At 49.2% G+C, this 16,181-nt stretch overlaps 1 protein-coding gene across 1 annotated transcript in view; it reads right to left on the bottom strand.

Moving 5' to 3' along the window:
• LOC309391621 (disintegrin and metalloproteinase domain-containing protein 21-like) overlaps positions 1–16,181 on the bottom strand; it is a gene marked incomplete at its 5' end in the record, with an annotated part of 40,226 nt that overhangs the window by 782 nt on the left and 23,263 nt on the right. Inside the window, 12 exons of the mRNA XM_081952293.1 lie at positions 563–617; positions 770–860; positions 1,894–2,005; positions 2,983–3,060; positions 4,423–4,603; positions 5,843–5,948; positions 7,110–7,302; positions 8,419–8,508; positions 8,601–8,669; positions 9,626–9,691; positions 10,133–10,301; positions 12,732–12,889. Coding sequence (XP_081808419.1) covers positions 563–617; positions 770–860; positions 1,894–2,005; positions 2,983–3,060; positions 4,423–4,603; positions 5,843–5,948; positions 7,110–7,302; positions 8,419–8,508; positions 8,601–8,669; positions 9,626–9,691; positions 10,133–10,301; positions 12,732–12,889 — 1,368 coding nt within the window. The remainder of the gene's footprint in view (positions 1–562; positions 618–769; positions 861–1,893; positions 2,006–2,982; positions 3,061–4,422; positions 4,604–5,842; positions 5,949–7,109; positions 7,303–8,418; positions 8,509–8,600; positions 8,670–9,625; positions 9,692–10,132; positions 10,302–12,731; positions 12,890–16,181) is intronic.

The following is a 16,181-nucleotide window of genomic DNA, read 5'->3' as shown; positions in this document are numbered from 1 at the left end:
CTCCCCTTGGAAATTCCCAATTATGGCTGGAAGTTAAGTATTACTTGCAAGAACACACTGGTAATCTTCAACTTATGACCACAATTGAGGCCAAAAGTTCTGCGAGAGACTTGTTAGGTGAGTTTTTGCTCCATTTTAGGACCTTTCTTGCCGCAGTGTGTTGTTAAGTGAACACTGCAGTTATTAAATGAGTAACGTGGTTGTTAAGTGAATCGGGCTTCATCCATGGACTTTGCTGATCAGACGGTCGCAAAAAAGGGATCACGTGGCTCCAAGACAATGCAACCGTCATAAATACGAGTCAGTTCCCAAGCGTTTGAATTTTGAGCATGTGGCCACGGGGAGGCTGCAACAGTCGTAAGTGTGAAAAACGGTCAATCCTCTTTTTTCAGTGCTGTTGGTACTTCAAACGGTCACTAAATGAACTGTTGTAAGTTGAGAACCACTCGTACAAGGATTCTCCAGCATTTGCCTCCAGAAAGGCTGGTCCACGAAGGGGGGGGTGTGAATTAGGGGGGGAGAGCCCCCCACAATAAGCGGTTGCTTCTTTCCATCCACTTACTTTACTGGTGGATTTTTTGGGGCGTCGTTTGGGAATCGCTGCAATCCATTTAATGCTGGAAAGGAAAGAGACGCTGTGAATCTTTTGGGGATCCCAGGCAAGCAAGCTGTGAAGGGACCCACCCACCCCAACCTTGCACACCCAGGATTCGAACGCGGGCCCTCCCGCCACACCCGCCTCATATATATCCCTGTGCCGTTTACTCACATGTCGTCCACGTGACGCGAGATGAAAACTCCCACTGCCAGGACGACCAGACCGATCAGGGTGAAGAGTCCGACAATGACAATGGTGGGCACTGGGGAACGAAAGAAGGAAGGACTCAGAGCAGTGGTGGGTTCCGGGCGGTATGGCCCACTACAGCCGTACCGGGAGCAGCAGGGAGCAGAAGCCACTGTACCGGTACGGTGGATCGTTTGGCCACTTGCCTGCCTGCATCCCATAGCTGTTTATAACGCGACTGGCCAATTGTGCCCGTGTGCCTGGGGTGCAGCGATTGCACGACCTCCGCCGAGCAGCTGGGTGTCACAGGACGGTGGCATCTACATGCGTGCGCAGTGCGTGTGCCCAACTCGGACTCCCGGCCCCGTTTGCAGTGTACCGGTTGTGACGGGATCCAGAATCCACCACTGACCCAGAGGTGGTTCCTATTGGGTTGCACCGGTTCAGCGGAACCGGTAGTGGAAATGGCGACTGGGTCTCCAAACCGGTAGTGACAGCATACTCGCCATGCTCCCCCCAAATTGGTTCCCCGGTCTCTGCAACATTTTTTGACATTTTAAAATGCACAGACCTATTTATAGGCAACTGCACACTTGTGAGAGGGCGCACAAAATCGTGCATGGACCGAACCAGCAGTAATGGCGAGAGAAGCCCACACCTGGAAGGACCCTGAACAGGGCTTGTGAAGGACAGAAAATCCTGTTCTGAGCCGGGCTTCCTTAAAAGGCAAGAAGCAAAGCCTGGGTCACGGCAAACCCCCTTTTATTTACACGCCTGTGAATTCCTTTCAATCACAATCTGCAAGGCTTAGCAAACAGCCTTTCCAAGGAATGTTTAGCCACACGAACCTTATCTTGCTTGGAGAGCTGCCAGATAGCAAAACTTGGCACAGAGTCTCTTATAATCACAAACAGCATGAAAGCCGGCTGGGTGACTTTGGGCCAATCACCAGGAGACTGGGAGTTCTAGTCCCGCCTTAGGCATGAAAGCCGGCTGGGTGACTTTGGGCCAATCACCAGGAGACGGTGAGTTCTAGTCCCACCTTAGCTGATCTGAACGGGATGGGAGGCAAAGAAGCAGGAAGAGAACGGGGAAGGGAGGCTGCTTACGCTGATAGGGCGGAGGGGGCCCACTGTCGATGCTCCCCCCATACCCTCGTTCGCTGCATAAGGGAGGGGCCCATCCGTAAGAGCAATGGCAGTTGTGGTTGTTGTTGCAGACCTGAAAACGGAACAAGGAGATGGCCAGGACTGGCGGTGGTCTTCCACCGGAAAAGCTTCACCGCAGCACCAATGGGCACCTAGACCCATTGAGTGGGCGAGGAAGCGTCCCCCAACAATACGGCAAAGCAGAATAACCTCAGAACAGAGTCGGAAGGCACCTTGGAGGTCTTCTAGTCCAACCCCCTGATCAAGAAAGAAAGCTCCGTATGCTATTTCAGACAAAGGGTTGTCCAATCTGAGAGCAGGAGAAGAAGAAGCAACGAATGGAAAGTGATCAAGGAGGAAAGCAATAGAGAACTACGGAGAAGCTTCCTTACGGTGAGAACAATTAATCAGTGGAACTGCTTGCCACAGGAAGTTCTGAATGCTCCAACACTGGGAGTTTTCAACAAAAGATTGGACAACTGCTTGTCTGGAATAGTATAGGGTTTCCTGCCTGAGCAGGGGGTTGGACTGGAAGACCTCCAAGGTCTCTTCAAAAAATTCTATTCTATTCTATTTTCTATTTTCTATTCTATTTTCTCTTCTCTTCTATTTTCTTTTTCTTTTCTATTCTATGCTATTTTCTATTCTATGTTCTATTTTCTTTTCTTTCTTTTTCTTTTCTATTCTATTCTCTATTCTATGTTCTATTCTATTCTATAACTATTATATTTTCTCTTCTCTTCTCTTCTCTTCTCTTCTCTTCTCTTCTCTTCTCTTCTCTTCTCCTCTCCTCTCCTCTACTCTTACTCTCCCTCTTACTCTACTCTACTCTTAAAAGCTTCCAGTGAGGAAACACCCACAGCCTGTGGAGGCAACCCACAAGCCCGTTGCCTTTACAGCTACCGCTAAGCCAGAGCTGGGAAGTAGTGAATTCTCTCCTAGGATGGGCAATGAGAATTGCTTTGACCCACACTGACATCTTCACTCTTTTGGGGGGGGGAGGGGGGAGAGAAACCCTTGAGCAGGATCATACCCCAGTTTGCCACTTACTCCTCGGTGTCTGCACACGGCGGGATCGCAGTCGAAATCCAGCACCGCCACGTCCACGCACGATCTATTTAAGCAGATCTAGAAAATGGGAGGCACCGTTGCACCCAAAGTTCGAATTCTTACCACTTGGCAAAAAGTCATGGCTTCAAATGGTCATTAAGCGAACTGCTGTAAGTCGAGGACCCAATGTGGGGGTTGGTCACACCGGCTGTTAAGTGAAGCCGGCTTCCCTGTTAACTTTGCTGGTCAGAAGGTCGCGAAAGGGGATCGTGTGACACCCTCCCCCCGGGACACTGCTGCGACCGTCATAAATATGAAGCAGTTGCGAAGCAGCTGGATTTCGCTCACATGACCGTGGGGATGTAGCAACGGTCGTTATGTGTGAAAAACGGTCACTATTTTCCAGTGCTGTTGTGATTCTCAGCCCAAACGCTCGTTATTCATAGGGCGCTTCCAAAAAAGAAATTTGAAATTTGGGATGGGATGAGACAGGACAAGTGGTGGGATTCAAATTTTTTTACTACCGGTTCTGTGGGCGTGGCCTGGTGGGCATGGGATGGCTTGGTGGACGTGGCTTGGCTTGGCAGTCGTGGCTTGGCTTGGTGGGCATGGGATGGCTTGGCAGGTGTCGCTTGACTTGATGCATGTGGAATAGCTTGGCGGGCATTGCTTGGTAGCCATGGCTTGGTGGCTGTGGCTTGGTGGGATGGCTTGGTGGGGGTGGGATGGCTTGGTGGGCATGGCTTGGCTTGGTGGGGGTGGGTGGGTTGGTGGGGGTGGGTTGGTGGGCATGGGATGGGATGGCGGACATTGCTTGGTGGCCGTGGCTTGGTGGGCATGGCTTGGTGGGCATGGCTTGGTGGACATGGCTTAGTGGACATGGCTTGGTGGGCATGACTTGATGGGCATGGAAAGGCTTAGTGGGCGTGGCTTGGCTTGGTGGGCGTGGCTTGGTGGGCATGGCAGCAGAAGGATGCTGCAAAATCCCCATTTCCTCCTGATCATCTGGGACTCGGGAGGCAGAGAAGAGATGGGGGCAAGGCCAGCCAGAGGTGGCATTTCCCTGTCCTCCGAACTACTCAAAATCTCCGCTACTGGTTCTCCAGAACTGGTCAGAACAGGGGTGGGTTCCTGTTGGCATTACTGCCGGTTCGACGCGCAATAAAGTTTGCTCCATGCGCATTTGCCCCTGAAAAGGTCTGCCTTAGGAAAGGGGGGAAAATTAAATTTTTGCAATGAAGATTGTTCTGTGCAAGTGCAGAACCGAAAATCAAGATGGTGCCGATGATGATAGAACCGGTTCGGGGGCATGGCAGGCCGAGTTACTACCTACTTGGGCGAACTGGTAGGAACCCACTTCTGGCCACCTCTGGACAGGCTGGAACCAACAAGAACTCTTGAAAACTTTTGACAATTTAGAGGAAGGAGTTTGGGTCATACCTTGTCGGGGCCACAAGTCGTTCCATCTCGCACGGCTCCCAGGTCATAGATGTCCTCCCCCAGGTCAAATTCGGTCCCCCAACACAGGGCACCATCCACGGGAGTCTGGAGTACCTCTTGTCCGTTCGTGATACTCGAGATTTTCCCGTTTACACACTGCACTCTCCCACAGAGGACATCCCTGGTCGTAGAGCGAGACAGAGGAACTGAATACCGTGTAGGTCTTAAGCCTGATTTTAAAAATACCATATGTTTACCGTATAGCCATCCCTGAGCTATGACAATCCCTGCAGCCTGAAACAGCTGATCATTGGGAGGCCCTTCTGAAAGTGAAAGTGGCTGTTTGCTGCAAGGAGGCCAATTGCTGGGAGGCAGAGGCAGATTTTTTCCCCTTTCTAATCAGGCTAAACCAGGGGTGTCCAAACTTGGGAACTTTAAGACTTGTGGACTTCAACTCCCAGAATTCCCCAGCCGCCTGGCTGGGGAATTCTGGGAGTTGAAGTCCACAAGTCTTAAAGTTCCCAAGTTTGGACACCCCTGGGCTAAACTGAAACAGGCTGTTTGCTGTTTGCTGCAAGGAGGTAAGTCAATAACTATAAATGCCTATAGAAGGTTCAGATTATTAGACCTATTTTTTAAAGACTGCTTTTAAAACGTTCTAGACAACTTAACAAAATGAAGCAGCTTTTTAAAATAAATGCTGGATCTGAAGAGGCCCCGGGCTATTGTATCTCCTTTTAAATAGGAGAGAATAACTTATATACTTCCAGAAAGCCACATCAATTTTAACAGCCTCTGTACAAGTATAGTCTGAAATGTAACATCACAAACAGTTTATATCGTCAGTACTGTTTGCTGTTTGCTGCAAGGAGGCAAATTGCTAGGAGGTAAATATTTTTCCCCTTGTTTCCCCCCCCCCCCCCAAAAAGCTAGGAGCGTCTTATACTTCGAAAAATATGGTAGATATAATATCAGAAAAAATTGATAAACGAAGGGCGCATTTAACATTGCATATATTAACAGCAGCAAGGATGAAGACATGCCACCAGACGAAGAGATAATTAAGGAGATATTGGACTTTGCCGAAATGGACAGACTTACGTTGAAGGCTAACCAGAAGGTAACAGAAATCTATGAAACATGGAATTTATTTTATCAATGGGTGGAAAAAAAGGGGTAAAGATTAGGAATATAATTCATATTGCCAAGCAAACTAAATAACCCATACAACATGATGTGTATTAAGCCCTAAATAAATGTAATAGTAGAAAATATATATATAAAAACTTTATTTAAAAGAAAAAAGAAAGAAAGAACCGAATACTGTGTAACTTGGCAGTTGCAATTTCACATTTTGCTGAAGGGGTAGAACCGGTGGTTAAATTATTTGAGTCCCACCACTGCCTGAGAGCCCACCTACTTCTCAAGACACGGCCGAAAATACGAGCCCTCCTTGCCGCAGTTGCCAAAGCTGTCACCGGGCATGTTCATCTTCTTGAAGCAGCTCAGGGGGGCTTCTCGGGCATCTGGAAGGAGAAGCAGAAGCCCTGATGACGTTCCCTAGTTGGGTCAGGAAACGTCTGCAATAAAGCAACCAAGCGCCAAGGACCTCATAGTCTTCCCTCCTCCCCCTCCCTGAAAACCCCACTCCATTCAAGCCCTGATGAAGTTCCCTACTTGGGTCAGGAAACGTCTGCAAGAAAACAACCAAGGACCTCACTCACACCTCCTCCTCCTCCTCCTCTTCCTTTCCATAAAACCCCATCTTCTAGCACTGATGATGTTACCTAGATAGGTCATGAAATGTTTCCAAAAAGCAACCAAGCTCAGAGAGCATAAAAGACCACACAGTCTTCCTCCTCCTCCTCCTCTCCACAAACCCCTATCCCTTCAGCATTGATGATGTTCCCTAGTTCGGTCATGAAACGTCTGCCAGAAAATCCAAAGAGCATCAAGGCTGCCATAGCTGAACCAGGGGTGAAGTGATACTGGTGGGGGGTGCTGCGAAAGAAAGAAAGAAAGAGAAAGAAAGAAAGAAAGAAAGAAAGAAAGAAAGAAAGAAAGAAAGAAAGAAAAAGAAAGAGGGAGGAATGGGAGAAAAAAGGGAGGGGAGGGAGAAAGAAGGAAGGAAGGATGAAAGAAAGGGAGGAATGGAAGAAAAAAGGGAGGGAAGAAAGAAAAGAAAGAAAGAGGAATGGGAGAAAAAAGGGAAGGGAGGATGAAAGAAAGAAAGAAAAAGAAAGAAAGAAAGAGGGAGGAATGGGAGAAAAAAGGGAGGGAAGGGAGAAAGAAAGAAAGAGGAAGGAAGGAAGGATAGGAGGGAAGGAAAAAAGAGAGGGAGGAAGGACCACAAACCTGGCACTAGTCACAGCTTCAGAGGATACCTTGAAAGAGCACGGCAATCCAGGGCTGAAAGGGACCTGGAGGTCATCTAGTCCAACCCCCTGCTCCAGCAGGACTTTGTTCAAGTGAGTTTCTGTCTTTTGACCCCCCAGTCACATGAGTACATAGCCACGCCCACCCAGTCACATGACACCCCCAAAGCCATCCCCACAGAACCCGTAGGAAATCTGCTTAGATGTCACCACTGAGCCGCAGAGGGAGGGAGGGAGGAGGGAGGGAGCATCGCCCTCCGCGTAGCCCCTGGTCCACCTGCCCGGAGGAGCCCCAGGACAGGCCGGCCTTACCCGCCCCGAAGAGAGCCCGGCAGTGCGTATGGAGGTCCAGGCAAAGTCCCAGGAAACAATGGTCTTGGTGGCCGCAGGGGGTCCCGTCCAGCTTGTAGACGTCCGTCGGGCAGTCGTAGGAGGTCCCGTTGCAGAACTCCGGCAGGTCGCACTCCGAAGCGGCTTCTCTGCACAGGGTGCCCGCTTGGGAAAACTGGGGGAGGCAAAGAATCCGGGCTTCTTCCGCTTCAGATGGCAGCTCCAGAGTTGGCAGCTCCACCAGGAGACACACCTACACACACACACACACACAACACAGACACACAACACACCCACAACACAGACACACCCCTGCAAACACCCTGCTGGCATTTTGTGGTTTGACTTTATCCAACCATCCAGCATCCCAAAGGCCCCCTGGGGGTCTGACGGAGACTCAGGGATACGATTAGAAACATCCACAGGTAGAGGCAGCCTCCACTTAGCACCACCATGGAGTCAGGAGCTTCTGTTGCCAAGGCAAGATGGTTGTTGGAGGAAAGTACAAGAGAGGAAAGAAAAATATGAGAGAGAGGAAGGTGGAGAGACAGACATATAGAGAAGGAGGGAGGGAGGGAGGAACAAGAGAATGAGTGAATAAATGAAGAAGGAAGGAAGGAAGGAAGGGAGGAAGGAAGGGAGAGAGGGAGGAAGGAAGGAAGGAAGGGAGGGAGAGAGGGAGGAAGGAGAAAGGTAGGGATGAGGGAATGAGAGGAAGAATGAATTAATGAAAGGAAGGAAGGGAGGGAGGGAGGAAGGAAGGAAGGAGAAAAAGAGGGTGGGAGATGGAGAAAAGTACAAAAAATATGAGAGAGAGGAAGGTAGAGAGACAGACATAGAGAGAAGGAAGGAGTGAGGAAGAAGAGAATGAGAGGAAGAATGAGTGAATAAATGAAGAAGGAAGAGAGGGAGGGAGGGAGGAAGAGAAAGGTAGAGAGGAGGAAGAATGAATTAATGAAAGGAAGGGAGGGAGGGAGGGAGGGAAGAAGGGAGGGAAGGAGGAAGAAAGGAAGGAAGGAGAAAAGGAGGGAGGGAGAAAAGTACAGAAAATATGAGAGAGAGGAAGTGGAGAGACAGACATATAGAGAAGGAGGGAGGGAGGGAGGAAGAAAGGAAGGAAATAGCAAAAGGCCACTACTAACCCCACCCATCAGGGTCCCCACCCCACCCACCTTGATCTGAGCCTGAGAAGGACCGGGAAGCAGGGGCCGGCTGCCGAGGGAAGAGTGGGCCCAGCGCCCCCCACCTGCCCCACCTGCAGTGCCCTAACTGCCTGCCTGCCCCCAATCACCTGGCATTTCTCACAGCAGAGTCCGTAGAGGCAGTCGATGTCCTTTTTGAACTGGCAGTCCTTCTGGCAGCAGCCGTTCTTCCGGCAGTCCTGCCAAGAGGGGGAGGGGCTCGTTCACCCCCCATCCGTGCCCCAGGCCACCCCCCAAATCCCAGCCCCCCTTTCCCACCCATCCGACATACAGCGGGCCCTTTGAGTTTGGGGTATTTCTCATTCACGAGGACAGTTCTGATCGCCGAAGTGCCCTCTTCCTGTTTAAAAAGAGAGAGAAATGCATGCTTATATTGGCCGGTTTCTTAAATATCCCTCCACAGGGACACGGCAGGCAGTCCTCGACTTACGACCACAATGGAGCCCCAAATTTTTGTGGCTAAGTGGGACGTTGGTTAAGTCAGCTTTGCCCCATTTTACAAGGGGAGTGGAGTTTGCAGGAGGCCATGAGTTCGCTTAATTGGTTCGTGACTCTCTGAGACTCCTGGCCAAGTTCTGCAGGTATCGGCCTGTGAGCTCTCCAAGCCAGAGAAGGTCTGTGACCGTAAATCCTCCCTTGAAAGACTTTGCTGGATGGGAATGAGCAGAAAATTGACAGTCAATTAATAAAAGGGGGTTTTGTCGGGACCAGGAGTTGGCTTCAGGCTCTTGGGAAGCCTCGGTCAGAACAAATTGTGGGACTTTCTTTAAAAAAGAGATTGGATCATCATTTGCCTGAAATGGTGTCGGGGCTCCCGCTTGAGCAAGGGGTTGGACTAGAAGACCTCCAAGGTCCCTTCCCACTCTGTGATTCTGTATACTAAGAGCTCCGGATCTTATTAAGGCCTTGTAAATGATAGTCTTTACAAACCAAGTAAAGGCCAGATTTTGGGGGTGAAAAAACACCCAAAGCCACATCTTTTGCGTCAAGAAACAATCTCATTTTCACAATATTGGTGGACCAAGAACTTACAGTTATGGTTTTAGGCTGCAGGTGGTTAGGAAATGAAAAACGATCGTGGAATTTTTGCATCCACTGTTTGGAAAAGAAAGAGAAGTAACTTGTAACTTTACAATATTGGTTAGACTTTTTATAAAACAGGATTAGAGTTTTGTACAATTGTACACGGAGCATAGCTTTCAAGCTAATTTTTCTCCTCACAAGTAGTTAATTTGTCAAACACAATAGATACTGTTCACTCTTCCTCCCTCATCAAGTTTTATTTGATCCACTTACATGAAGTTGCCGCTGCTTTCCTCCTTGTTTCAGGAAGATTCTTTGGATCCAGGTTCCTTCTATGTCCTAAGAAAGGAAGAGAGGCAATTGGCCCAAAGTCACCCAACTAGCGTTCTTGCCTAAGGCGGGAATGGAACTCAACATTTACTGGTGATTGGCCCAAAATCATCCAACTAGTCATGCCTAAGGCAGGACTAGAACTCACCGTCTCCTGGTGATTGGCCAAAAGTCACCCAGTTGGCTTTTATTTATTTGATTTCAATTGTGCTCCTAAGGTGAAGACTACCTGTACACTACCTGTGTTGTGTTTTCTTTTTAAATAGCCTAAAAATTCAGTTTGTTTGTTTATTTAATATATAAATCACACCGTATGATTTGGGATGGGATATTATTGGTGGCAGCAGGAGATGCCCAATTCAAGACAGGCAATATATATATATATAAGTGCATTGTCTGGATAGCTGATTTGGGGGGGGGAATCGCACACCAGGTGTGTGGACGTCTCACCTCTTCCACTCCGCAGTCGCACTGTTCCTCCTCGTTATCGATGACCCCGTTTCCACACTCCTTCATGCTGAAGATCTGGGCAGGTTTGTCAAGCAAACAGCTTTTCCCAGGTTTCTGGATCAGCTTCAGATACTCCAGGGTGCTGCAATTACTCAGCCTTGAACAGTTCCTGCAAGACAACGAATGAGTGTCCTCCTGTGAGCTGCCCCTATTTGTAACTGATTTGTTGTGGTCACTTGTACCTTGTCTTCTATTCCATCTCATCTCATCCCATCCTATATTCTGTTCTGTTCTAAAGTCTGCTTTTCTATTATTTTCCCTTCCCTTCCTATCCCTTCCCTTCTCTTCTATCCCATCCCATCCTATATTTGTTCTTTTCTATATTCTATTATTTTCTCTTCTCTTCTCTTCTCTTCTCTTCTCTTCTCTTCCCTTCCCTTCCCTTCCCTTCCCTTCCCATCCCATCCCATCCCATCCCATCCCATCCTATCCCAAATTCCAAATTCTTTTTTAGATAGCATGTAACAAATATACAGGTAATTAATAAATAACAGAACAGAATAACAGAGTTGGAGGGGATCTAGTCCAACCCCCCCGCTCAAGCAGGAGACCCTACACCATTTCTGACAGATGGCTGGCCAGTCTCTTCTTGAAAGCTTCCAGCGATGGAAGCTCCCACAACTTGTGAAGTTCTCACCTTACAATCAGAAAAGTCAAGCCGGATTCACTTAAGGACCGCAATACTCAGGACATCATCAATCCTATGAAGATACTTGGCTGATAGCTAGGGCATTTGCAGCAATCCGTATCAACCATTAGCGCCAATCAATATTTGTGATACATTTTTAAATGTTCAGTTAACTGAGTTTCATGTTTAATGAATAACATTGATAACAACAACAACAATAATTTTTAAATGTTCAGTTGATTGAGTTTCATGTTTAATGAATAAAAGAAATAATAGTAATAATAAATAAGCTTCACATGTCTCTAAACGAATGGCCATAAATGGGGAATTACCTCTTTCATTTTATTCAATTCCATTTTAATGTAATGTCGATTAGCGTACATTCAAAGTGAGAATAAAGTTATTCTAAGTTCTGTAGATGGTGACCAGGAGTGGGATTCAGTTTGGACTGGTTCCGGCAGACCGAATGCTAATTTTGCACCTGGTTCACCAAAACGGTAGTTGGAAGGACTGGCTGGCCCCACCCACTCTGGCCCTCCCCTCCCAGGAGTCTCCACACGGCCCATTCATCATGGAGGCCCTGGGAGGGTGAAAAACGGGCCTCCCGGAAGTCCACAAATGGGCCTGTTTCCAGCCTCTGGAGCCTGGGATGCTATTTTTGCCCTCCTGGAGGCTTGAGGAAAGCCTCCGGAGCCCAGGGAAGGCAAAAATGCCTCCCGCCATGACGCAGGAGGCCAAGTAGGCCACGCCCCCATGGCCATGCCCCCCCCCCCCAGCAACCGGGCAGAGAACTGGCTGCTAAAATGTTTCAATCCCAGCCCTGATGGTGACTGATTCTTCTTTAAGGAGAAGCACGGGCCGATTCTTAAAACTGGTTTTTGGGGGTGGGTGGGTGGGAAGCTGTTTCGTAATTAAGGGGAGCCCAAGAAAGAAAGGTGAAAATGTCAAGGCCAGCTGACTGTAAGACTGTAATGTGTAAGCTGAAGGCTGATGAAATAAAGTTGATCCATTGCAGCTATGGTATAACCCTTTTAAGACTCTGATTGGAGGTCCACACAAGTCCATATACAGGTGGCTATTAAGACGGTGTTTTCTCCTTCTCAGCGTGTATTCAGTTCTCTCCTTGTGTCTGTAGTGAATGGGAAGGGATTTTATCTTCTGCATGGGTTTGCCTGTACATAGATGTAAATAAACCACTGGTAAATTGTCTTAAAGACTCTCTGTGTTATTGCTCCTGGGTGTATCACATAAAGCCACTGCCAAGACTCTGACAGGTTATGGGCCCAGTGCAGAGAGAGGGCCAGAGTGAGTAGAGAGCTTGGAGAGAAGAGTAACCCAGTGGGAGCTTGCACCAGAGTAAAGTGGTTTAAATCATGGTTACCAGGCAACATGGCAGTGTGGGTTCTGGATCCTGTTCCATCTGGTATGGTTGGAATGGGTCCGGAGTTGCCTACATGGATGCGAGCGGCACACATGTGCATGGCGCGTGCATGCATCGTACCTGCCTGCGACGCCTCCGCAAGCCTCCGTGGCGCTCCAGCTGCTCGGCGGAGCATCGCGCAGGTGCCGTACACGCCATGCGTGTGGGCGGAAGCGCCAAAGGCTTAAAGGACAGGTAAGGAGCGTGGGCCCTCCGGAGCACCGTACTGGAACTGTACCCGGTGCTCCGGGCAGGCTCTGGTCCCGGGGCGTACCGCCTGCAACCCACCACTGCAACATGGGACTCACGGGAGGAGGTTTCCTGGTGTCTCGGCTGAATGAGACAAACTAGCTCTCCGGGAATGTGAAGATGGAGACGTACCTGTGAAGGGAGGAGCTATGGACGATTGTTACCGTCCTGGATGAGGGTGACCAGAGGAGAAATGAAAAAGCCTTAGCCAGCATAAGAACGAGACGCCAGGGGAAACTTACGCCGGACCGGAAGTCAGCATCAAACAGCTGCCAAACACCGTGCAGTTGCAGTCGCATTTCCTATCTAAATTCGCCTCTGCGTCATCGTGCGTGAAGCCCAGGGAATGTCCCAGCTGGTGGGCGATGGTTTCGGCATCAAATCGAGGGTTTTTACGTATCTGTACAAACGTGAGACGTGAGTTAGGGAGGACGGAAGGTGAACACGCTGGTAAATACAGGTAGTCCTCGACTTACGACCACAATTGACACCCCCCCCAAATTCCTGTTGTTCGGCGAGACGGTTGTAAAGTGAGCTTTGCCCCATTTTATGACTTTTCTTTCCACGGTTGTTAAGGGAACCGCTGTGGTCGTTAAGGGGGTCACGCAGCCATGAAGCGAATCTGGCTTCCCTTTGATGGAAGGTGACCCCCAGAACACTGCGACCGTCATAAGCATGAATCAGTTGCCAAGCATCTGAATTTTGATCAGGTGACCATGGGGAAGTTGAAAGGGTTGCAAGTGTGAAAAATGGCCATACGTCACTTTTTTCAGTGCCGTTGTAACTTGGAATGGTTACTAAATGAATTGTTGTAAGTCGAGGACTACCTGTGTTCCAGTATTTGAGAGTGTCAGGGTTCCAAATAGCATCGAAAATAAAATCAGACTCCGAGGCAAAGGATTCCCCAAAGTTCCACTTTATGAAGAGAGCCATGTTGCCACATCTGGGAAAACCCGAATCTGAAAGCTTCCCGGTTTCCCCCACCCAGTTGAAAGTTTAAGATCTTGCCCCCCCAACCACAAGCCCATCCCATGGTCCCATCTCCCACTGCCACGCTGGCAGTTCCACCCATCCAGTTCCGGTCAGGTGCAGAGACAAAGGATGACCTTGGTGTCAGGCCTGTAGTTATGTTCTTTTTAGGATCTTTGGCCTGCCACACTTTTTAATAATTTTCTATGCTGGTTCAATAGTGTAGTAGTTGGGAGGGGGGAATAGAAAGGAGTAGGATTGTAGAATGGATTGTTGACATTCTTTTGTAGAAGCCAAGGTCATCTTTTGTCTTCGCATCTCGACACCTGGCCGGAAGAAGATGGGTGTACATGCCAGCGTGGAAGATGATGATTGGAACATGTGATGGATTTGTGGGTGTGGGGAGAGATCATGAACTTTCAACTGGGTGAACCCACAGGATGTAATTCAGAGTTGAAATTTCCATAGCCGTCCTAACATGCCTGCGGAATAAATTGGACCTTAAAGGATGTTTTGCCTTGGACAATGATTTATTTCTGCATGGTATTTAGAACCCTAACATTATTTCAACTCTCTACTTTAAAAATATTTCACTAGCTCCCTCCCCCTATCAAGGGGGAAGGGCTGGTGATGGAAGATCTGGTGATGGGGTCTCGGCATTCCCAATGCTGACCGGGACAGCGTAAATATCAGCGAAGAATTAATGAGAAGCTTTTGGTGATAAGAAGCTGAGTGCGGAACTTCAAAGGCAATGGAATGCTGTTTCCAGTTTAATTGCATCTGGAGGAATGCAGGAGGAGACGCGACAAGACGAAGGAAATCTCAGAAAACTTCTTCAGCAAACTGTGAGTGCATGCTCCCCCTCCTTCCCCCCCCAGCTTAGAAGCAAGATTGGAAAAAAAAAAACACCCTTAGAACGGAGGTTTGGGCTCCTTCCAGACGGCAATAAATAAAATGGCTTATCACCATGCAACTAGCTGGAAGAAAGATTCCCTTTCAAAATGGGAATTTCAAAGGAGGCAGGAAGAAGGAATTTTTCCAGCATCTGTCACTTGCAAGCCACCACAAATGGGGCTGCAACCAGTAAATGAAGCAAATTGGGCAGTAAATTGGGCTTTCCTCCCAGGACTTGGATGGAAGAGATGCTACTTACAAACTCCTTTGCCATCAGCATGGGGAAATGCTCCAAGCCAGCAGAGGGCACCTACTTGGCCCATAACTCATCCAAGCCAGCAAAGGGCACCTACTTGGCCCATAACTCCTCCAAGCCAGCAGGAGGGTCCTTGGCACGTAAAACCCCTTAGCCAGCCATCATTGGTTGAGCTGCAACCTGTGAAGCAGGCAACCCCGGGATGGGTCTTAACCCCAGGTCATGGATGGGAGGGATGCCAGTGGGCACATGCCCTCCCTCAGCAGATGGCACCATGGCAGAAAGCTGGGCAGTGGCCAACCGAGGGATTGACCTCCCCACCGGTTCCAGTCTCCCCTGCAAGGCCCAAAAAGGTTCTTACCAGACTTTCCTACAGAGAAGAAATCTCCATGGAAGATGGGATTACCAAACAGAGGCCTGCATTGTGGATGGCGGGAAAATGTGCGCCTGCAAGGCCCCAAGTGGTTCTTACCCCACCTTCCTACAGAGTAGCAATCTCCACCATGGAAGAAGGGTTTACCAAGGGGGCAGCTGCAAGTTGGAGAGCCAGGCAGTGTGATGAAACGGTTCCTAAGTTTAGAGATGTAACTAGGTTCCATTCCTCGTGGGGCCCAATTAAATGCCACCACGGTTGTCAACTTGGCCACAGAGCGTCAGAGTGCTTGGCTCCAGCCCCAATGCCACAAACGTGCGCACCAACCACCACGGCGGTAAAGAGAGGGTCCCAGATGCCACCACAGAAGAGTCATCTGGGCCAACAACCTCTGGAAGGGGATCCCCAACTTAAGGTGAGGAAGTGTCCTACCAAGGGGGAGGCCTCGGAAGAGGAAAAGGGCAGACAATCTCTGGAGGAGGATCCCCAACTTAAGGTGACAAAGAGTCCAACTAAGGGGGAGGCCTCGGAGGGGGAAAAGCCTAAACGACCTCTGGAAGAGGATCCCCAACTTATGGTGATGAAGAGTCCTACCAAGGGGGAGGCCTCGGAGGAGGGAATTGCCAAAGAACAAATGTGTGTACCAGTCGCCATGGTGGTAAAGAGAGGGCCCCAGATGCCAGCACAGAAAAGTCATCTGGGCCAACAACCTCTGGAAGAGGATCTCCTACTTAAGGTGACGAAGTGTCCTACCAAGAGGGAGGCCTCGGAAGAGGAAAAGGGCAGACATTCTCCGGAGGAGGATCCCCAACTTAAGGTGACAAAGAGTCCAACTAAGGGGGAGGCCTCGGAGGGGGAAAAGCCTAAACGACCTCTGGAAGAGGATCCCCAACTTCAGGTGACGAAGAGTTCTACCAAGGGGGAGGCCTCGGAGGAGGAACAAGGCCAGCCGTGGATGATTGGATCCAAGAGCCCAGAACCTACAGCACCTGCAGCAGAGAGCCCGAAACGGCCATGGGAAGAGGCCGCAATGGACTTCATCGTGGAACTCCCAGACAGCAGTGGGCATAAAGTAATTTGGACTGTTATTGATTTGTTTTCTAAGCAGGCACACTTCATTGCTTGCTCAGGATTGCCATCCGCAAACGAATTAGCGAAAATGTTTGTGAAACACATTTATCGCCTGCATGGAGTACCCAA

Source organism: Natrix helvetica, assembly GCF_964273705.1.
Source record: "Natrix helvetica genome assembly, chromosome: 4".
Lineage (NCBI taxonomy): Eukaryota > Metazoa > Chordata > Lepidosauria > Squamata > Natricidae > Natrix > Natrix helvetica.
This window is presented reverse-complemented; position numbering and strand designations above follow the sequence as displayed.